This window comes from Megalobrama amblycephala, linkage group LG1, assembly GCF_018812025.1.
Source record: "Megalobrama amblycephala isolate DHTTF-2021 linkage group LG1, ASM1881202v1, whole genome shotgun sequence".
Taxonomy (NCBI): domain Eukaryota; kingdom Metazoa; phylum Chordata; class Actinopteri; order Cypriniformes; family Xenocyprididae; genus Megalobrama; species Megalobrama amblycephala.
In genome coordinates, this window is record NC_063044.1 from 48,848,565 (window position 1) to 48,871,080 (window position 22,516).

Consider the following 22,516-nt stretch of genomic DNA (forward strand, 5'->3'; position numbering starts at 1 on the left):
AAACAAAAACAGGTGGAAATGAAAAGACACATGTTAACTGCAAAATAATTCAGGATTAAGGTGAAGAATAAAGTGTGAAACAATCAGGAACCCTTTAGTCTCCAGCAACACCATTTTCCAGAACTGCAATCTACCTGGAGTCTCCAGAAGTGCAAGGTGTCAGGATCTCAGAGACTTACGTTAGCTAAAGAATCCTAAAAAATAACCCACTCTTAATAAGAATCACAAGCTGAAGTGTTATAAAATACATGAAGACTGGGTTTTTATAGGCCTTATAGACAGACAGCTTGAGAGTGACTCTTGAAGGACCAGCACCACATCCTCTTGTACCACTGTTTGAAGAATTTATCTTCCAGAATCTGGCAGTAAGGTGTGGGAGTTCACTTTTAGTCCATCTCTTATCCTGAAATGTCCGTCTTGCAGAGATGGACTAAAACTGATCTTCCAAAACTTACTGCCAGATTCTGGAAGATGAATTCTTCAAACAGTGGTACAAGAGATTGTGGTGCTGGTCCTTCAGGAGTCACTCTCAAGCTGTCTGTCTATAAGGCCTATAAAAACCCAGTCTTCATGTATTTTATAACACTTCAGCTTGAGATTCTTATTAAGAGTGGATCATTTTTTAGGATTCTTTACCTTCGTAAAGTCTCTGAGATCCTGACACCTTGCACTTCTGGAGACTCCAGGTAGATTACAGTTCTGGAAAATGGTGGCGCTGGAGACTAAAGGGTTCCTGATTGTTTTACACTTAATTCTTCACCTTAATTCTTAATTATTTTGCAGTTAACATGTGTCTTTTCTTTTCCACCTGTTTTTGTTTGACCCCGCTGACCCAATGAGCATTTTGCTGTCCCTTGGTCATGCTTTAACTTTGCAATTTCTAGTATTGCATTAGTATTGCGTCCTTCTCATAAGTATTTAATAACTTTTGACTTTTCAGTCTGAGTTAAATCTCTTTTTTGGCTCATTTTGCCTGTAAAAGAAAACCTGCCTAATAATTCTGCACACCTGAATATAAGGCATTTTTCATTTCCAGCCTTCATGAACAATTATATATCACTTATAAATGATTAAAAACAATATTAATAGTAGTTATTAAGATTGATGTGGATTGGAATTGGTAAAATGTGCTTGGAAAAAAAATATGATCAGAAAATCAACTTGCCTAATAATTCTGCACTCCCTGTAAGGTCATTCTGAAACCCAGGCATGGCTACGTTCCCAAGGTGCTCTCAACCCCGTTTAGAGCACAGGTCATCTCGCTTTCTGCTCTTCCTCCCTCTACGGATGAACGAGAGCTGGAGTTACTCTGCCCTGTCAGGGAATTGAGGACCTATGTGGAGCGATCGCAGCCTTTCAGGCAGTCGGATTAACTCTTTGTTTGTTTTGGTGGCCGCACCAAAGGGTCTCCGTTCTCAAAACAGCGTCTCTCACGTTGGATAGTCGACGCCATTAACCTATGTTACTCCTCTCTGGGCACTGAATGCCCCATAGGAGTCAGAGCCCATTCCACTAGAGGAATGGCTTCCTCATGGGCTTGGTCCAACGGAGTTTCCATTAAAGACATCTGTGAGGCGGCCGGCTGGTCTTCGCCGTCCACTTTTGTCAGGTTTTATCATCTTGATGTCCCGACCTTGCAAGCTCGGGTTCTTTCAGTGTGATTGGGCGGCCTCTTACGAGTTCCGCCTCAAGCTGTTACCCTTGTTTGTAGTGTAACAAGGGATACGGCGGCTTTGCCTTCTTACTTGTTTTCTTGGTCCCCTTCCGGTGTCCAAAACAAGTTATGTCGTTCCCTGCCTTGGCACGGCGCGGTTGAATTCGTTCCCCATATGCAGTACGAGTGAAGTATCGAAAGGGAACATACTCGGTTACTAACGTAACCTCGGTTCCCTGAGATACGGAACGAGTACTGCGTTACTTGCCGTGCCACGAGGCTGTGGCTCAGAGTCATCGCTTCAGTCGATTGACCTGAAATCCTATGGCGAAACGCCTGCTTATATAGCCCTTAACCCCACCCATTTCGGCAGGAAAGTTTGCGCGCTTTCTCGCCATAGGCCGCGCAGCTATGCTGCGCCGTCATTGGTTCAACAACTTGTCTATGAGTGAACCAATGACGGTGCAGTTACACTGCGTTATTGAAAAAGGCTTCAGTGACGGGGAAAAAGGGAGACTTTTCCCCATACGCAGTACTCGTTCCGTATCTCAGGGAACTGAGGTTACGTTAGTAACAGAGTACGACATCTTGCACAATGGGTATGAATGTAACATAAAAGTACTCTACATATTTATATATTTTGCTATTGTATTTTGGAGTTACACTTTCATAAACTTTTCTATTATCCTCTGATTGTACAATGGTAAATATTACAATATCATAGCACAACAACAGTGATCAGAAATAATGATAAGCCTAATACAATAAAAACAATGTCATATAGATCATTTAGTCTCAGGCATAAGAAGTGGATTGTCCTTCACCTTAAATGTTTGTCTTTTAATCCTGAAATGCGAGGCAAATGTTGGATCACAATAATTAGAAGTTTCCACAAATGCCTTCACTCGATTGGGATGTTCTCTTTTATTCTGGACGGCAAGGGCAGTGACTTCGAGCGTATTTTGCAGTATTAAACACGTATTTATACCGACTTCATCAAGCTCTGAAAATTCTTCAAAAAGAACACAAAGAATGGCCTTCTCAGCTGCCACAGTTGCATCTCTTGCGTCATCAGAACAGGGTGTTCAATGCACCACCGTTTCTGTTTAAAAAACGTTTTGCAACATTTTGTAGGGACTAAACGCAGCCCTGCACTTTTTTCACTCCTCCCCTCACTGCAGCCGCCTTATATTTATTTTTTTGCTACATCAAATATTATTTGTAGTGCCTCCCGTCCAAAAATCGCAAAAGGCTTTGGCTTTGTTACTTCTGATAAGAATAAAAGTTTCAGTTTTCAAATTCTGTCAATTTTATCATGAAATTCAAACAAAAAATGGTGTTTTGACGCTTTTAAATATGACGTGTCAGATCGCTGTAATGTCTTTATTTCCTCTTCAATACAAGTTATATCTCGAAAAACATGCATGAAAATCAAAGGTATTATTAAAGATATAGCCTAGTACAACTTACCAGAATGTATCACGTCTCATGTAGTCACTTTATTTGTGCTTCAACCGCGGAAAGACGTCAATAAAACAGCTTGTGAACAATGTCACATCATGTCAAATTTACCTCAGGAATGTTTTCCAATGTTTACAGTTCTATCCATCTCTCTCTCTCTCTCTCTCTCTCTCTCTCTCTATCTATCTATCCATCTATCAGGGCTGACCCTGAGTAGTCAACGATTCGAATCTTCGATAGGAGGAGCCTGATTCGACTACCAATCTCACAGTCGAATCTTCACAGAGGTGTTATGAAAGGAGATATGGGGCGCTCAGTATCTGATTTTACATAGACAACCTATTATGTTAATGCTGTAAATAAAAATGTGAAAAGAAAGAAGCCTTTAATAAATGTTTTTAATGTGCGTGAATAAATCCAACCATCCCGTGATTTAAGTTTCACTATCCGTGACCGACAGATGATCATCTTGGCAACAGGGATTAAATCTTTAGATTTTCCTATCCCAAACATTATTAAAGTGTAGAATTGGATGCACTTTGAAACTGTAAAAGATGATCCAAAAAACGTATGATGCAAGTTGTGCCAACAGCTCATGTCCTATACAACTCAACAACGACAAACATTGTGGCGCGCTTCTGCCGGCCAACGTTAACGAGCTGACTAATGTTAGCTGACTAGCACACTATTTGAAAAGACTCAAACGGACACAGGCAGATCGCGTGAAAGACTTTTTTTTTTTTTTGCTCTCAATCAGGTAGGGGAAAAGTGATGTCAAAACATTTCAGCTGGTTCTAATTTGATTTTTGATGCTGTGAATGTTTAGCTAAAAAGACTGCCACTCCAGTTTAGCTTTTATTGGCTCTGCAGTTAAAAACACAAAGTTGACAATTCTGGCTATACTTTCATTAATTTTAATTTATTTATTGATCACTCTGGGTTATCTAATTTAAAGGGTTAGTTCACCCAAAAATGAAAATTCTGTCATTTATTACTTACCCCCATGTCGTTCCACACCCGTAAGACCTTTGTTAATCATCGGAACACAAATTAAGATATTTTAGTTGAAATCCAATGGCTCCGTGAGGCCTCCATAGGCAGCAATGACACTTCCTCTCTCAAGATCCATTAATGTATTAAAAACATATTTAAATCAGTTCATGTGTGTACAGTGGATCAATATTAATATTATAAAGCGACGAGAATATTTTTGGTGCGCAAAAAAACAAAAAACAAAATAACGACTTATTTAGTGATGGCTGATTTCAAAACACTGCTTCATGAAGCATCGGAGCAAAAATGAATCAGTGTATCGAATCATGATTCAGATCGCGTGTCAAACTGCCAGCGGCTGAAATCACGTGACTTTGGTGCTCCGAACAGCAGATTCGATACACTGATTCATTTATGATCTGATGCTTCCTGAAGAAACATGGGAATGATGATGACAGAAAACAGAAATTGATTAACTGATTGAGAGAAGAAAAGTGAAACTGCCAGCAATTCAAAATCAGAAAAAAAAAAAAAAAAAAAAAAAAAAAAAAAATGGACTTGGCAATAAAAATGCTGAAAGCAAGACAAGGAAAATTGAACTTGGCTGAATGAACTACCAAGATGACAGCTACAAACAAGTTAGAAGACCAAAAGGAGGTGGAACACAAGAAATCTTTGTTAAAAAAAGAAGACACTGTGTCAAATGTTCTGGATATTGGGAGAAAACTTTTTTTCCCTGGTGGTGAATCAGCTAAAGGGAATGCTGATAATTTCAACTTTATGCTCTGTGTCACTGGCTCTGAAGAACCACTCAGAGAAGTTCAGACAATTGGCTACTTGTATGAGGCAACACATTACAGAGCCCTTAGACTGTATGTGTGCACAAGACTGAAAGATCATAATTCTGACCAGAGTGATGAAACTGACAGGAATCTGACTTTAAAGAGACCCCGGCTTACTTCCACTCCAGACATAACTCAATGTACTTCAGGATGTCACAATCAGAACAGAAGTGAAACTTTGCCCTCCCCACCTTCTACGCCTGTAAGTTTGAATGATGATGTACTCCAGTCTTCTGATGATGAAGTGGTGTTCCTGAGTAATGATTTAAACACATCATTTGACATGGTCTCTGACACCCTTGTATACTCAACTGTACATGTTGATTGTGTGGGGACAGAAACATTTGTAGAAACAATACTGGAAACCGTTCCATCCGAGTCAGATTCAGTCTTCATTCCAGGTAGCACATTCTGTGAAGTTACAGATGCTAAAGAAACTGTGCCAGAAGATCCACCTCAGGCAACTGACACCCAGGAGCCAACAAACAAGGACTCGTTCTTTGAAAATTCTGCATCCCAATGTGACATTTAAACGTGTACTCGAAAATGGTGAGGAGGAAGCTGGCATCGTTGATGGGAGTGTCCCGTACTGTATTACTGAATTCTGGGACACATTTTTTGCAACAAGAACTTGTGGAACAACTTACAAGATACCTACTCTGCATCACACTTACTGAGAAAGCGAGTGGGAAGCTGTTGCACATATTTTTGCCTTTGGGTGGCTGTGCTTTGGTTATTTGCAAATTCAGCTGGCACCTCCTTTTTCCAAAAGAAGCACTGTCCCTTCCTTCACCAGAAACCAGTCTAATGGAGGCGTTTTTCAATTACATTAGTCCATCAGAGAAGGATGTTTAAAGTGAAGCGCTCCAAGACTTCCAAAGTGCTGACATGGATGAAGTCATCAGTGTCCTCAGCAGTCACAGCTGCACAGTGCTTCCTAATGAAAACAATCTCCAGAAAATACTGGAAGAAATTGCACATAAAGAGATGGTGCAACAACCAGCCTACATAATAAAGTGCTGGAAACCCATTTCCCAACCCTGTTCCTGGAGGCACACCAACAGTACATGTTTTGGATGTCTCCCTTATCTGATCCATATATTTCTAGTCTTGGAGTTTCTACTAACGAGCTGATGAGTTGAATCAGGTGTGTTTGATTAGGAAGAGTTGGAAAATGCGTAGTGTTGGTGTGCCTCCAGGAACAGGGTTGGGAAACACTGCCATATAACTGAAAATCTCCAACCAAAGGCAAGGTGTGGCAAAATCTGTTATCTTCCCACAATCAATGTCCCCGTCTGAAACAATTGTATCAAATTATCTCTTGCCATTCATTAGGAAGAGAGACCAAAAGGAGCTTGGTCTTTTTCTCAGATACTGCACAGGGTCTGATTAATTTCTCTCCGAGACAATTGAGGTAACATTTAAAGAAATGAGTGTGCAGAACATCGCCAGACCCAGAGCCTGGAAGTTGTACATGAGGAAGGGTTTCACATGTTGTAAGTCACAACCGTTGCTACGCCGGATTGTGGTTATTCCACATGTTTACAACAGTGTCCAGTTCATTCTAAAAACAAAGCATATTAGGGATAAATAAAGGAGTATAATGACTTGTTGTCTAGTAGCAGGTAAGAAAGTTACAATAAATAAAAAATAATATTTAACCTGGAGGGCCATTGTCTGGCAGAGTTTAGCTTTGACCCTAATTAAACAGCTTTACCAGTTAACCAAGAAACTAGAAACGTCCTGGCAAATGAATTGAGGCAAGTTGGAGCTAAACTCTGCTGGATGTTGATTCATGAGCCGAATTGAACACTGTATTTACACATTCTGATCACAGTGTGACAAGGTGATACCCAAAGATTGCACTTGATTCTGACTACGCCACTGGGGTTTATACCCATGGAAATAATTTAATATAGCAACACAAATTCGTTACCAATAGGTGGGAGAGTAGAGACACAGGCAAAGGATTACAAAGATGAGGCAGCTTTATTAAAGTGTACAAAAGTTAACTGTCACATCATCTCACAAGGGCTCCATATTCACAGGTCACAAAACAAACAAAAGACTTTACAAAAAATACAATATACATAAAATAAAGACATTTAAAAGGAGGGAGATGGTCTACCGTAACCCTTAATTGTCACACCACACTTAAACCATAAACCAAATCACTCCAAACTATGAAGCACAGCACTCAATGTGGACACCATTAAACGAGCAGCCAAACTTCTTTCCTTCTGTAAAATACAAAAAGGAAACACCACACTTTGTAACAAAGAATAACTTAAATTTAAACTGACAAAGAAAACATTACATTCAGTGCGTTTACAATTCAAAACAAAAACAAAGGATGAACAAAAAGAATATAAACCAAACCACAATCACCCACACACACAAAACGGCCAAAGAATGGCCTCGCTTGACGCATGTGCACTCACTCCACGGCGAGCGATAATCCGGCCCGTGGTCAGTCTGTCAGTCACACACACACACACAAAGTTGACCGGATTGAAACCCAGGAAAGGCAGCAGTGCGTTACATCACTAGACGTGCATTCCATCACATAATACAGCGATGAAACCCTTGGGCATTTAAATCATCCTGCCTAACAGAAATAGCAGAGTTACTAATAAAATCATAACGAAAAGAAGCAACCTACTGTCGTACAGATGTTCACAGCGCGGTACTATGCGTGGTTGCTGATCATAGCGTGCAGTTAGTTGTCCATCGACAAACTACACATAAAAACTTTGTAAATAAATATTCCCTGAAGAAGAAGCGTCCCTAAAACAAGACGTGTACGAACCTGGAACTAGGGGCAGCCTACGCGCAGCAGCATGAAGCGGGGACGGCACACCAAACATCCTTCCATTCATAAATGGCGGACTCCCGTAAAGGGGCGGTACGGATGACAACGCATCCCAGGTAACCTCCCAGGTAACGCCCTCCCATTTTATACCATAACACTCCGGTCCTGATAGGTTCACTGTTTTTACCTGACATCACCCAATAAACAACCGAGGGTATACTTCACACTGCTACAATAGCAAAGCAATATCTGAGAATAAATAAGTGTCTATTATGATAGGGTAGTACTCGGCAATTTGTGCTGTTTTTCCCCCTTATTGTAAGTTGTATTTTATGGGAGAAATGTAAATATAAATACAAAGATAAGTACAGTAGTTTTATATATGACATTTGAGTCTAAATGTGACCAATGAGCGATATTATTTAGTGCTGAATCCCACCGCAGTCTTGCTAATTCATGAGTAGATGCTGCAAATGTGGTGTCACAATTCAACACCACAGCAAATGAACAGTGACAGATCAATCAAATTTAAAAAATGGATAAATGGAAATTATTAAGATAAATTAATAGCAGACTAAACAACATTCAGTTACCTGATTTATTAAGAGAAAACAGAACCGTATGAGGCACTTGTCAGTTGCATCACCTGTGAAATCACCAGTTGACTGGAGTTCTTTGAACATATCCATCCAGTAATCTGTATTTTGTTGTCTGTAGATACCCCACCAACTTTCTATTCTTTTGTTTGCTGGGCTTGTTCCTTGAAAGACACACGGTCCATGCAGAGTTCCTGTCGAGTCTTCACGAAGAAACTCTTGTAGCCTGTTGACGTACATTTTCGGTACCAAAATCGGATCTGATTATTTGCGGACAATCGCCTCTTTCAGCAACAGTGTGGAAAAAATACCCAGCAATTACTCTGGGATTGTTACTGGTGAAGTAGGCTTGCATCCAGATGATGTGCCTCGAGAACCCATCAATGCAGCCGTTCATTGCTATGCCATACGGCTTCATTTTGTCATAAGAATCCATATGCCATAGATAGTTAGGGCCTGAAAGCCTCCTTCTCAAAAGTCGTACACTAATGTTGAAGTTGTCAATTACTGACAGACATAAAGCTATTTCAGTTTGAGTGAGTCTCTGATCAAAGTAAAAGCGAATGTGATCATCCATGATGCTACGTTGTGCTTTTGCTGCCTCTAGAACATGTTCTATTCTTATGCCGAATATAGGCTACAGAAAAGAAAATAATAATCCATGGCCGTTTAGGGCTTCCGTAGTTTGGAAACATCAGAAGTTGAAACTATTTCTCATTAATTTAGCCACTGTATCAAATAAATACCTAGGGTTGTGTTTGTTTTCTTCGAAGAGATTTGTAAAATAAGCAGATCTAGCATTTTTAAGGCCTTTCTGTACTAATCATTCTCTCTCTCCACGAAATGCGAAAAACTTCTAGTTTTGTTTTCTTCCAGCTGTGCTCCATTTTTCTGGCAGCTATATTAAGACCTTGAAGGGAAAACAAACTGAAAATGGCTGAACTGTATTGTATTTAAACCATAGCAAATTAAGGATTGTGATGAGCTAAGCATGTCAAACTTGTAGATACATGTGGGAGCATGCAGAAATGTTGTACCAAGAGGATTGTGGCATTGCTCATGTTTTGTTATTTCACTTTTTCACTTTGATAAGAGGGGTGAGCAGAAGCTTGCAGTTGTACTTTGTCTTGTTATTTGCGTCTAATGAAATAATCAAACATTTTATTTTACAGCCTCATTCTTTACTTGTGGAATCAAGAGGATTTTAATGCCACAATCTATGTGCATTCTGTGTTAAATGTATGTAATTATATTGAGGAAAAAACTTCTACAGTATGTGAAAGGTGAGTTGACCATTTCCATTGATTGTGTTTCTAGCATGCACATGAATAATTAATGTTACCTTTTCCATTATATAACAGTTGTATCATCTTTTTACCAGCACGTTTTAATGTCTCTGTGTATGGCCATGTCTCTTGTTTTCTAAAAATATAAGGTCATGCTGTCTGATTAGGTTACATGCATTGAAAATGTGTCTTGAAGGAAAATATTCCACATTCACTGTTTAATGATTGTGTATATGGTTACTTTAAATGTTACACTAGCAACTGCATCAGATTTTTAAGCAGAGGTTATTCTATAAACTGAAATTTGAGATTTTTCACTCTCTTTATGCATTGTTGCGCTGTAAAGTTAAGAATTTTGTACTTCATTTCATAGCATTGAAATGCATCAAAATAATTCCATGCAAAAGCTTTTTTGAAAATATTCTTGATTTAAGGTCACACATTTCATTTTCATCCCACTGAATCAAGAACATGAGACTTGAAAGCTTCGTAAAAGCACTGAAAAGCATTTAGAATCAGAATATGATGTGGTCAGTTGAAGAGAGTTAAATATTTTTTTCAGATTTTCCACTCCTACATTTATGTTCACATTGGACACTAATGCAGAGTAATTTGATACATATGGGAGGTGCAGTCTAAAGTGATTAGCTTTATTTCAGTAACTGGACAAAAGAGAAGGATGTCTCGGACATGCTCCTAAGAAGAAGCAGCTATCTTTGGATTATATAATTATATGTATTTTTTTTTTACATCACCTCAACAACAACGCATGCGTGAGAAGACTACACCTTATTGCTTTTCTAAAAAAAAAAAAAAAGGACATTTCTTGGTAAGTACATTTCACATTTGTTGGATTTCCACGTATGGTTCTCATTTTGCTAATTCATGTGGATGAGTTTGTAAAAGAAAGACTGGACCTATATGTTAGATGATGACATAGAAGCAAAGATGGGTTTTGTTGTGACTGTGTTTACTGATGTCAAAGATGTTACGTAGAATGATTCCTCTAATATGGCTTTCATGCTACGATTTTGCCTGAACTCCTCTTAGGTTTTAGAACAGATCAGGTTAGATCCACCTTCAAAAACAAGAAGTATGTGTTTATGAGCATTATATATATATATATATATATATATATATATATATATATATATAGCTTAGAAAAGTGTGTGTCCACCATGTTTACATAATGCAGTAGTTTCTGATAGCCAGTCAGCTATAACACTAACTTAGGTTAGGTCACCAAAAAATGTAAATCATTTACTTGCATGTCATTCCAAGCCTCACATTCTGTTTGTGTTTTTAGTGTTCATTAAAGTGTTGTGAATTTCCTAAACAGAAGTGTGAGATTTCCAGTGTAACTGTTCTTTCAGATCATCGCTATCATGAAGTACAAATGCTACATCCTGCTTGGCACTACACTGACCATTTGCTTATTAAGTGGAGTGTTGAAAGTCATGAAAAACATTCTAGCGTCCCAGAACGTGTATGTCCTTTTCTTCTCTCAGTCTGCATCCACTTCCACTTTAAGTCGTGACATAATGAACACTGTTCTCGGGTCCAAGCCTCAACTAATTTCAGTTGAGAATACAGCCGTTTATGAGCACTATTTATTCATATACATTCAAGCTAAGGTTTTAAAAACTCACAGTATACATTATAGTCTCCGGGCTGATGGCGTCACAGACACCAATATTTTGATGATTTATAAAAGATGAATCACTGTTTAGACATCTCAGATTTCAGGGTCACGATTTTTCAGTAGTATTACAGCACAGTTTGAGTGTTTATTAACACTGTTCGTTGTTTGCTTTTGGCATCTGATAGAATGCTTGGACCCAGAAACCTTGGCACATGAAGTCAGACTTAATGAGATGATTGATTTCTTTTTATTTAGAAAATTCTCAGTATGATTTACAATGATTTCAGAGTAACAGTGGTTTATAGATATAGTGGTTTTTAGTAACAGGGTGTTTCTTCAACTGCTGGCACTTTTGGCCATGAGAACAAACTCCCTTAAAACATAACTAGTTTTCACAATCTCACTTTTATTTGATTAGCCTGTACTGCACACGCACTACTACTATTGTCTATTTTGTCATTCTTTTTCTTTAAGATCTCAAATTATTATTTGTTTTTGAAATAAAATGGCCAAACCTCATTAATTTCATTGCATTATTAAGCATCATTTAATCTCATTAAATTCACAGCATTTTATGTATACTAAATATAATTAAATATGAAATGGCAGTTTGATTGGAAATGATGCACAAAAAACAAAACCCTGTGACATAAATGTGGTCAAAGTCAACAAATCTATAGCAAAGTGACTACATCTGTTGACTTTATTCTGTTCAACAGTGCCAGCCATGAGCAAGACACATTCTCAAAGCAAATTTTCAATTAAATTTTCCTAGTTAATACTGAGTAGCTCCAGTTTAGATGGTCTACCTAACTTGGGGTCTTTTTGTCATTTTTATAGTATAACACCGTATGCCGAACACCATAGCTTTGGACCTTCGCCCACACCAAATGTTTCTTGTGAACTCACCAAGCAATTTGTTCCAAAAGATGAACTAGATGACATCCTTGAACGGAGAGCAAAGGAGTTCAATCAACACCAACACAGGTTGAACTGCAGTTCTCTATATCAGTGCTTCCCAAACCTGTCCTGGAGGACCCCCAGCCCTGCGCATTTTGTATGTCTCCCTCATCTATCACACCTGATTCAACTCATGTGCTCATTAGTACAGACAGCAAGACCTGAAATGGGTATGTCAGAAATAGGGAGACATACAAAATGTGCAGGGCTGGGGATCCTCCAGGACAGGTTTGGGAACCACTGCTCTATATCTCACCCATAGTCCTGTAAAACAGCACCACCATGTTAAGGGATAGTTCACCCAAAAATTTAAATTCTAGGGATGCACAATATATTGGCAACCATACTGTTATCGGTTGAAATATGATCATTTTTTAATGTTATCATTATTGACCCAATTTATTGTCCGATATATTAAAGCAGATAAATAATTGATTATTTCTTTCAGCTGAGATGCTTCAGATGAGCCACTGTTCACCATGATGGTTTTTAGCTTCAGCGCATGCAGCTCAAACAGCAATGCATAACAATAACTACGACTGGGACTGTCATATTGCATAACATTATAATGAGAATACTAGTGAAATAAAACGCTGTGAATTCTTTGGGTTTAGTTGCTGTTTCAAGAGTTACATATTATGACTAACTTGGTTCAAGTTCACTTGTGCATTCGCGTCATTTTGTGCAGATATAAGTTGTAATATTCAGTCCCTCCAGGATTTCGCGATTCTGCAATCGCTGAATTTATTGCAAAATCAAGTAAATTCCGCAGTAATCGGAGGATCTTTCATTTTTTCTTAATTTCCACAGATTATCCGCAGATTCTGGGTTTATGCTGCGTTCCAGGCAGGTTTTTGAGCCCGTAAGTCACGACTTCAAACCACGACTCACGATTTTGTAGCGTTTCAGGCAAGTCACGCCAAACTGCCTGAGTGTAAACAAACCAGCGGACTGTACAGGGCTTATGCTCATTAATAAAGGTGCTTTCTCCTTGCTTATTTGAGGGAAACGGTGGAGTAAAAATGGGGCATAAAGCAAGAGAAGTTGTTATACCTTTTATTTTACGTTATTTTACCGTGTACTTGCATAAACATTGCATCCGTATGTGCTGCCATTGTTGTTTCACGGGCTATGTGACATCAGAGCGCGGAACTGGGAGTACATCGATCTAGTATGAGTTCACGGGTGGGAAGTCACGGGTTTGACTGCCGTTCCAGTGCATTTTCATGGGTAGAAGGTTGAAAAACACGGGTTACGGGTTGCCTGGAACGCGTCATTAGATACGTCCCGTGACGTTATCACAACATGTATGTTTGAGATGCGCAGCTCGGACCAATAATAGACAACGCGTCGCAACTGGAGTTCAGACAGAGATTGTATATTATAGGGAGATAAGAGGGTCTGTATCTCTTACCATTGGAGAAAGCGTAACGGCTAACTTAATCACGTGCGGCACCTCTCAGCCTATCGTGTAATGGCAGTGACATCAGTCGCAACATTCCCTTGTCTGCCTTCTCTTAAAAAATACATTTTTATCAAGCTAAAATCTACATATAGTTCCCAACGAAAGTATTGTTTAGTGTAAAACATGCTGAAGATTAGCAAACAGGCTGTCGATAAATTAAATGATTATCCATTTCCCCACAAAAGCTGTTTAATCAGCAAAGTGAAGCCTCTCATCCATTGACATCCATTCAAAAAACAGCCTCTGGTCTCCTTCCTTGCGTACCGCCAAAGGCGGATCGTTAGCATTAGCCGTTACGCTTTTTTGGCTAAAGGCTGCAGGCTTGCCTTCCAGTTGCTTTGGTTCAGAGCAGCGAGCTGATCTCGATCACACAACAACATATCTACATGTGCACTGAGAAGAAACCGCTTGAATTCACCGCAGAGTTAATTTCATCACTGTGAAATCTTGTGAGAAGTGTTCACATTCATAGAATTCTCTGTTAAACCACAGATATCAGATCAAACGGTGCCGCTGTGGACACTGTTTGATCTGATACGATACATGATATTTGATCTGATATCTGTGGTTTAACAGAGAATTCTGCGACGAATGTGAACGCTTCTCACAAGATTTCACAGCGATGTTATTAATTCTGTGGTGAATTCAAGCGGTTTCTTCCCACCGCATGTGTAATCTGGAAACTATGAGAAACATCGTGACACTAACAGAAATAACTTGTGGCAGAAATGGTCTAATGTTTTCGAGTGCTTTTAAGTGCTTCACACAACTTTTCCCAACACTTCAAAGCTTTAAATATTGCCCAGTTTGAATGTTATTTTTTGAACATTAATTGTTCATACTTCATAGTTTTTCCCTATTAGTTTCACGATGTAGGAAAGCAAACACTTATTTAGAAATAAAAAAAGAATAAATTACCACTGTACTAGATGCTGCAGAGGAGCACACCCTAGTATATATTTTTAATATTTATTAATAATAATAAAAAAAGTTAATATTATCTGCATCTCAACTCAAGCTCAGTGCTTTTCTGTCAGTCCTCACAGCACTGCCAAATCAGGGGCTGGTGCCACCTTAGAACTTAAAGCGTTAGTTCACCCAAAAATTCTGTCATTTATTACTCGCCCTCATGTCGTTCCACACCCGTAAGACCTTTGTTCATCTTCGGAACACAAATTAAGATATTTTTTATAAAATCTGATGGCTCAGTGAGGCGTCCATTGACAGCAAGTTAATTCACACTTTCAGATGCCCAGAAAGCTACTAAAGACATATTTAAAACAGTTCATGTGACTACAGTGGTTCAACCTTAATGTTATGAAGCGACAACAATACTTTTGTGCCAAAAAACAAAATAATGACTTTATTCAACAATATCTAGTAGGGGTGTGACGAGACAGGTAGCTCATGAGACGAGATGAGATTTTTACACGCTATTTTTAAGAAATCCTCAAAGATGATACATGATTAGTACATGATTAGAAAAATAATCTGCAGGTGTATTTGAAATGTTTTAACTAATCATCTTGTAATTAATGTCATTTCAGTTCTACTTTCTGAGTATGAATTATCATCTGCAGTAAAAGACAACAATATTCAAGCACTGAAAAACGTTTTGCCGCAAACTGGCTTCTCTCCTGTATGATTTCATACAAGTCTCTTCAGACCTTACTGTACATCATTTATGAGCTTCTACAACTTTTGACCTCCTAACTGAACTCCTTTCCACAAATTGACCATAGAAATAAAAACAGTATAAATAAAAATGGTAAAATTTTACAATAAGGTCTCATTTATTAACATTAATGTATTAACCAACATCAACAATGAGCAATATCTTTGCTACAGTATTTATTAATCTTTGTTAGTGTTAGTTAAACATAAAAATAGTCATTTATTGTTAGTTCATGATAGTGCATTAAGTAATGTTAACGAATACAACTTTTGATTTTAACAATGTATTAGTAAATGTTGAAATTAACATTAACTAAAATGGTGTAGAAGTATTATTCTTCCTTAGTTCATGTAAAGTTAACTAACATTAATTAATGAAACCTTATTGTAATGTGTTACCATATAAATAAATTACAGTTTTCTTTTAGTCTTAAGTTCAAACAATAAGTGCAAACCATAATCAAAGTACTCTCTCAATATTCAAAGTGCAAATAGAGACCAAATTTTTCTTTAAGCATGATACAAAGCTGAGAGATGCTTATAACACAGCCCAGCCCACCCTTTCATATTGGGAGATATTTGCATTCATCAGGGAGCCGCTTTCAAATGCGGGTATTGAAATCGCGTTTGAATACGTGCTCGCATTTACTTTCACTCTCGTGATCGCGTGTACTCTGTGAATAGGGAGTGGCAGCGACCGTTATCCAACTGAATTAAATGCTTTTTTTATTTCTATAAAAAGCAAAACGACAGTGGAGGTGTAATGTAAACGTAGTGGTGGCATATTCTTTCCTAATTTCACCCTCACACTATCACGTGACTGCTTTTAATCTTGCACCCCTAATATCTACAGTAGTGATGGGCAATTTCAAAACACTGCTTAATGAAGCTTTGAAGCTTTCCAAATCTTTTGTTTCAAATCAGTGGTTCGGAGAGTGTATCAAAGAAAAAAGTCCCGCAAAATCCTGGAAGGACTGAATATTATGTTTATTTTGTATATAAATTTTGTGATTAATCTCAAATTGGATGCATTTCGTTGAGTTAAATTAGCAAAGCTCTTAGTTTCCTGGTGTTCATTCAGCTCTTCAGCTTCAGCTCATGCAGCTCATGCAGCTCAAACAGCAATGCTGTTATTTATAACATTAATATTAATTTTAGATGTTTCTTTTTCAAAAACATTGATACATTATTAATAAGCAGCAGTTTTATTTTTCTTGTATCATTTTCATCAACAATATGGTTTAATTAAAATCTCATTAATAATTTCATTATTGTCTGTGCAGAGGCTATTCCATTATATTTATCCTTGGCACATGCATTGTGATTCTTTATAGGCTATGTAAATATTGTCCAGTGACTTGTTTGCATTATTTAATCATTATTTTATTTATTTGTAAGGCAATAGATTTTTTCTGTATGTTTTGATAAAGAAAGTCGGCCATAGGAGTGTGGAAATAAATTTTTAAAACATAAACTGGTTCAAACTAGGATACTGTACTGTACATGTTTGATTTTTGTTGAAGTGCTTGGGACATGGCTTGTAATGGTTAGACTTTTGTTTTTGTAATTAGGCTTTCAAAAATTATATGAACATTTTAATTTAGATTTTTCAGCTTTCAAATATAAGGAATTATTGGTTATTGGTATTAGCCAAAATTTGTATATCGGTGCATCCCTTTAAAATTCTGTCATCATTTACTCACCCTCAAGTTGTTTCAAACCTGTATGAGTTTCTTTCTTCTTTTGAACACAAAAGATGTTTTGTAGAATGTCAGTAACCAGACAGTCAACGGTAGTCATTGACTTCCATAGTATTTTGGTATATAAAATCATTATAGTGGTATTCTTGTGTTTTTATTAGGATGAAGACAAACACAAAAATTCTTATTGCCAAAGCCAACTGCCCACTCCAGTATCCTACTGGTTTCAGGGTAGCTCCTCTGCAGAAAAGTTTGATACCAGGTATATTTTTCCTGTTAACTGAATCCTGTCTAGGAAAGTTTTTAACTGGGCAGAACCTCACCAAACATGTTGCTTAGCAGTAACTTAATATACCTTTCAAAATGCTACAGAAGTATTTTTTTCTTAGATTTATTAAATGAATTGTTTTTCTATCATAATTTCAGGTCTCGCTCTTCAAACACAAAATAGAAGGGCAACAACAAACAAGAGGGAGGTGTACAAGGTTAGTTTAACCTTGATCAAACAATGCCCTTTGTGATTTTTTTTTTTTTTTTTTTTTGAATAAGTAAAATTTTCAAACACTAAGTGCCCTATAATACACCCGGCGCAATGCGACGCAAGGCGCAGCGCAAGTGTGTTTGCTAGTTTGCGTCCGGCGCCGTTCGCGTTTTCCCGTTCAGCGCCACGTCCTTAAATTAGTAAATGCATTTGCGCCAGTTAGTGTGCCCATGTGCGTGCTGGTCTAAAAAAGAGGTGTGTACAGGCGCATTGCCGGCGCATTGCTATTTTAAGGAGCTGAAAATAGACTGCGCCATAGACCAACTCAAACCTGGTCTAAAGTCTAAAGTCAATGGCGCAATATTTTTTTGTTAGAGCGCGTTGGTAGAAACCGCGCCTCTGGGCGCGTCCACAGTGCGCGTTGACTTTGCTTATTACACACAAGGATGCGCATCACACAAACATGCCAAATATTAAAAACAAAAGGATTACAGTGTAAAAGAATATTATTGTGTAGGCTACATAAATATAAAAATGTAATGATGAATAGTCATTGTGTGTATTAGAATTAGGCTACCTATTTTTAATTCAGCCTATTACTACTTATAATGATGAACGAAATTGGCTAATTAATTGAACAATCGTGCCAATACACACACATATATATTAACTGACTCATTGCGTGTACGCCATGTAAATAGCAATCCGCCATGGCTCGAGCGCATCTCGCTCTTAAAGGGAATGGGAGATGACACTTTGATTGGTTTATTGAACGTTACGCCCATTACTCATTAAGAGAATAGGGACAACCCATTTCAAAAATGCGCCCTGGTGCACGGACCGTTTTTCCGTTGTTAAAATAGCAAAAGTGGATTTGGACACGCCCTGAGTGCACCTGCGCCGTGCGCTTTACACTTTGCGTTTAGATCGTTAAAATAGGGCCCCTAGTATGAGGTATTCATTCAGTATGCATGCACTTTAGAATCCTGTTTTCACCATTAAATGCTATTTTTTGAGGAAAACATTCTTAACCTGCTACCAACGGGTTGAAATTGGGTCCAAATTGCAGTTAAAATGTAGCTTCAAAGGTCTCTACATGATCTGTCATTTTCTAAACCCCCCTGTCTTGCACTGGCTCTGTGATGCACCATGCATTACATAATCACGTTGGAAAGGTCACGCGTGACGTACTGTATAGACAGATTTACTGAGCAAGTGTTTACAAAGCGAACGTGCAAAGACTAAGTCAAGCGGCCTTTACAAAAAAAAGGTAAAACAACTATGTCGGACGATTTTGAAGTTGGAGGAGAAAAATGACATACATTACTGCCCTACCGCAGTACTTCTGCCTAAATCACGCATGACCTTTCCAACATGATACGTAATGCATGGCACATTGCAGGGCAGTGCAAGATGAGCATTTGTGGTTAAAAATTATATACATTTGTGTGTGTGTGTGTGTGTGTGTGTGTGTGTGTGTGTGTGTGTTTTTTTTTGTTTTTTTTTAAATGACACTGTTTCACTAGATATGACCCTTATTCCTCGCCTGAAATCATGTAGAGCCCTTTGAAGCTGCACTGAAACTGCAGTTTGGACCTTCAACCCGTTGGTAGACATTGAAGTCCACTATTATTAGAAAAATTCTGGAATGTTTTCCTCAAAAACCTTAATTTCTTTTTCGACTGAAGAAAGAAAGACATGAACATCATGGGTGACATTTTATCAGGAAATTTTAATTCTGAAGTGAATTAATCCTTTAAACACACTGTTGTCTGCAGGTGTCTTTGAGTGTGAAGAGTGGAGTGCTTTCAGTGGAGAATGTTCTGGATGGACAGCAGGTGGATGGACAGGGTCAGAGTGAACTGAGCATATCATCCAGCAACCTCACACAACTCAATTATCTGCTGTCTAGAGTGACATACACCAGTACCATCTATCACATTAATACAATTGACATGGGTAAGGACTATCTATATATAAATGCACAGGAGAGACTCTTACAATATGTAAAGTGTGTTGCTCAGGCACACAGTGATGATAAGAAGATTAATGGTAACACTTTAGAGTAATGGTCCATCATTAATAGATGAGGAAAGGATGCAGGACAAATGAGTAGTACTACATTAATACTTCAGCTACTACCATTAACTAATATGGAAAGCAGATTAACTAATCCACCAGAAATGACAAATTTAAGACTGAGAAAGTGTCTTATTAAGTAATCAATAATTATATTCTGTTGCTGTGTGAACTTGGCCAAATTACAATAAATGTCATCTTTCCTTAGTTCATTTCTCTTTTGAGGATCATGAGGCTATGTTTCCCATCATGATTAGGAGACCAACAGTTCCTGTTCTTTATGACCCCGGAAAGGGTAAGAACACAAAACACTAATTAAAACACTACAAAACAACATGCTACCATGGCATCAGATATCCTTGTTATGACAAATATACTAAAACATCTAAAAAGTTTGTAAAACCTGCTAATGAAATGCACCTATTTCTCTCACTTGCCATTCAGATATCAACTCACAAGTGACCGTAATTACCAAGACATTTCTGAGGTATAAGGAGCTGAAAGTCCTCATCCAGAGTATCCGAGAGTTTTACCCAAATATCAAGATCATTGTTGCAGATGACAGCCTGAAACCTGAGGATGTGTCTGGAAACAACATAGAGCACTACATCATGCCTCCTGCACAGGTACACACTTTTGCCCTACCACTTCAATTGATCTAATGCTGTATGTCACACAAGAGTAGATTACCTAGAAACTAATCACTGCTTATGATTATTTGGTTCCTCATCAGGGCTGGTTTGCAGGCAGAAATCTGGCACTATCCCAACTCACAACTAAATACTTTCTGTGGGTCGACGATGACTTTGAGTTCTTGAAGGAGACACGGATCGAGAGTTTTGTGGAGATTATGGAAGCGATTCCAGATCTAGATGTTGTAAGTATGAAAGGATATTCTTTAGGAGGGGTGAAAAGTCTTGGAGCAAAACGGCTTTGTTAAACAAGCTCTTTTTCTCTGGTTAGGTTGGTGGTGAGGTCTCAGGTGACCAGTTCCAGTTCATTCTTGAGTACGACGAGGGAACCGAAAAAGAAGGTGGCTGTCTAAGGCGTATTAATGGAGGATTTCATCAGCCACTTTCAGGATATAACGGATGCTTTTATGTGGATGGTGTCACTAATTTTTTCTTGGGGAGAACTGAAGCGGTGCGAAGAATTGGCTTTGACCCATTCCTTAAAAGAGTTGGACACACCGGTAAGCATTCCAAATTTTACCTTAGTAAAACATCTTCACTGATTGATTCCTAGCACATTTAATTCTTCCTTTTCTTCTCATCTCCATCCATCCGTTTTATTTCCATGTATTTTTTTATTCCAGAGTTCTTCATTGATGCCCTTGGAAAACTGCTGGTTGTTTCATGCAAGGGTCTTTCTATCGGTCACCAGACACACCGGGAACAGAAACAATATGACTCATACCGGACTCAAGAGAAACTTGAAGAGGAGAGAAAACTGGCCCACCATTTCTTTAAGAATTATCTCAAATGTATCAAGTACTGATTAGTATTTAGTACTGATCATTTTGGGAAATAATGGACAACAAATCTGATTATCGCTTAATCACATCTGTGCACTGTGAACAGATAACATCTGCCAGTCACTTTACGTAGTGAAAAAAGCATTTCAATGGACAAAATGCAACTGAAGAATAACAGAGGACAGAGTGACCTGTTGCGGGAGAAGTGCACAGCCTAATTGCCCTAAACACAAGAATGCTTTATATGAAGAGCTTCAAAATAAATACATAAGGACTTCCAGTTTCATCATGAGCGGGTTGCACGCGTTCTAAGGTAGCTCCGCACTAAATCAGGTAGAATTCGTTCAACATCTTTAATAATCACTTATTGTTAGGAAAGGAACCAAGTTTTGAGTTAATTGATAATTGATTTATCCGGATTGACAATTTGGTATATTCATAGTTAAACATGCCAGCCAAGCCTCGTAAACCAGCGGATCAGGCCGCACCCGCACCTGCCACCGCTTCGGACTCTGCTACAGAAGACCCACCGCCTGAAAATACTCAGGACATGGGCAACATAGCGATTCTTAGCGCGATCTCCTCTCTGTGCTCTGAAATACGCTCAATCAAATCTGTTATTGGGGATATAATAGACTCCAAGATTGAACAACTTGCTGTCTCTATAAGAGGAGAGCTCACCGTGTTCCAACAAGAGGCCAGCTCTGTGGTTTCAGCTGTTAAAATCACTGTGGATGAGCATGCTTCAAAACTGGCTGGCTTGGAAGCTAACACTTTAGCCTCTTTGGATACGGTAGCCAAGCATGATGAATACATTATCGCTAGATAATCTACCGCTTGTTGATCGCGCACATCGTGCACTGCGAAATCGTCCCGGAGATGATGAACCACTGCAAGCTTTCAATATTCGGCTACACTACACCCATGAAATGGAAGAAATACTGCAGAAGGCGGCCAAGATGCAGCAAGTCACTTTCGGGGGGCAAAGAATTAACATCTTCCCAGATTACCCTCCAGCAGTTGTGAAATGCAGCGCACTTTGCAAACGAGCAAGGGAGTTGTTAAAAGACAAACCTGGTGTCAAGTACGGTCTACAGTACCCAGCAAAGTTAAGGGTTTCTTACAATGGCAAAGAACATTATTTCACGGATCCAGACAAGGCCGTTAAGTTTGCAGAAAACTGCTTCGGATCAGAGTGACTGTTCTAAAGATGTCATGTAATTAAGATAAGTACGAACAATATATCACTCATTGAGTGTAATTATTTTGTTTTGATACGTGGAAAGTAGGGCTGGGCGATATATCGCATGCGATTGTCACGCGCATTTCGTCAGTAAAGTCGGTTTCCTGATTACCGCTAAATCGCCATCACCTGCTTTCAAATGGAGCGGCATTTA

At 38.5% G+C, this 22,516-nt stretch overlaps 1 protein-coding gene and 1 long non-coding RNA gene across 4 annotated transcripts in view; one reads left to right on the forward strand and one right to left on the reverse strand.

Annotated features, from left to right (window-relative positions):
* Nucleotides 1–4,497: 4,497 nt before the first annotated feature.
* Nucleotides 4,498–22,495, forward strand: LOC125272852 (beta-1,4 N-acetylgalactosaminyltransferase 1-like). Of its 3 annotated transcripts, XM_048198017.1 has the most exons (12): nt 4,498–9,641; nt 10,079–10,473; nt 11,018–11,130; nt 12,127–12,273; nt 17,247–17,347; nt 17,512–17,570; nt 19,345–19,525; nt 19,854–19,940; nt 20,090–20,271; nt 20,379–20,522; nt 20,609–20,837; nt 20,961–22,495. In XM_048198017.1, the coding sequence occupies exons 2-12, from the start codon at nt 10,378–10,380 to the stop codon at nt 21,140–21,142; spliced, it is 1,521 nt and encodes a 506-aa protein (XP_048053974.1). In that variant the 5' UTR covers nt 4,498–9,641; nt 10,079–10,377; the 3' UTR covers nt 21,143–22,495. The 3 variants fall into 3 exon arrangements, with proteins under 3 accessions (XP_048053974.1, XP_048053988.1, XP_048053981.1); XM_048198024.1 differs by lacking the exons at nt 4,498–9,641; nt 10,079–10,473 and having other exon boundaries at nt 10,779–11,130; XM_048198031.1 differs by lacking the exons at nt 11,018–11,130; nt 12,127–12,273 and having other exon boundaries at nt 4,498–10,473.
* The window catches only part of LOC125272905, a 33,556-nt gene continuing 18,110 nt past the window's right edge, over nt 7,071–22,516 (reverse strand). Inside the window, exon 3 of the long non-coding RNA XR_007185962.1 lies at nt 7,071–7,190. This is a non-coding gene — a long non-coding RNA (uncharacterized LOC125272905). The remainder of the gene's footprint in view (nt 7,191–22,516) is intronic.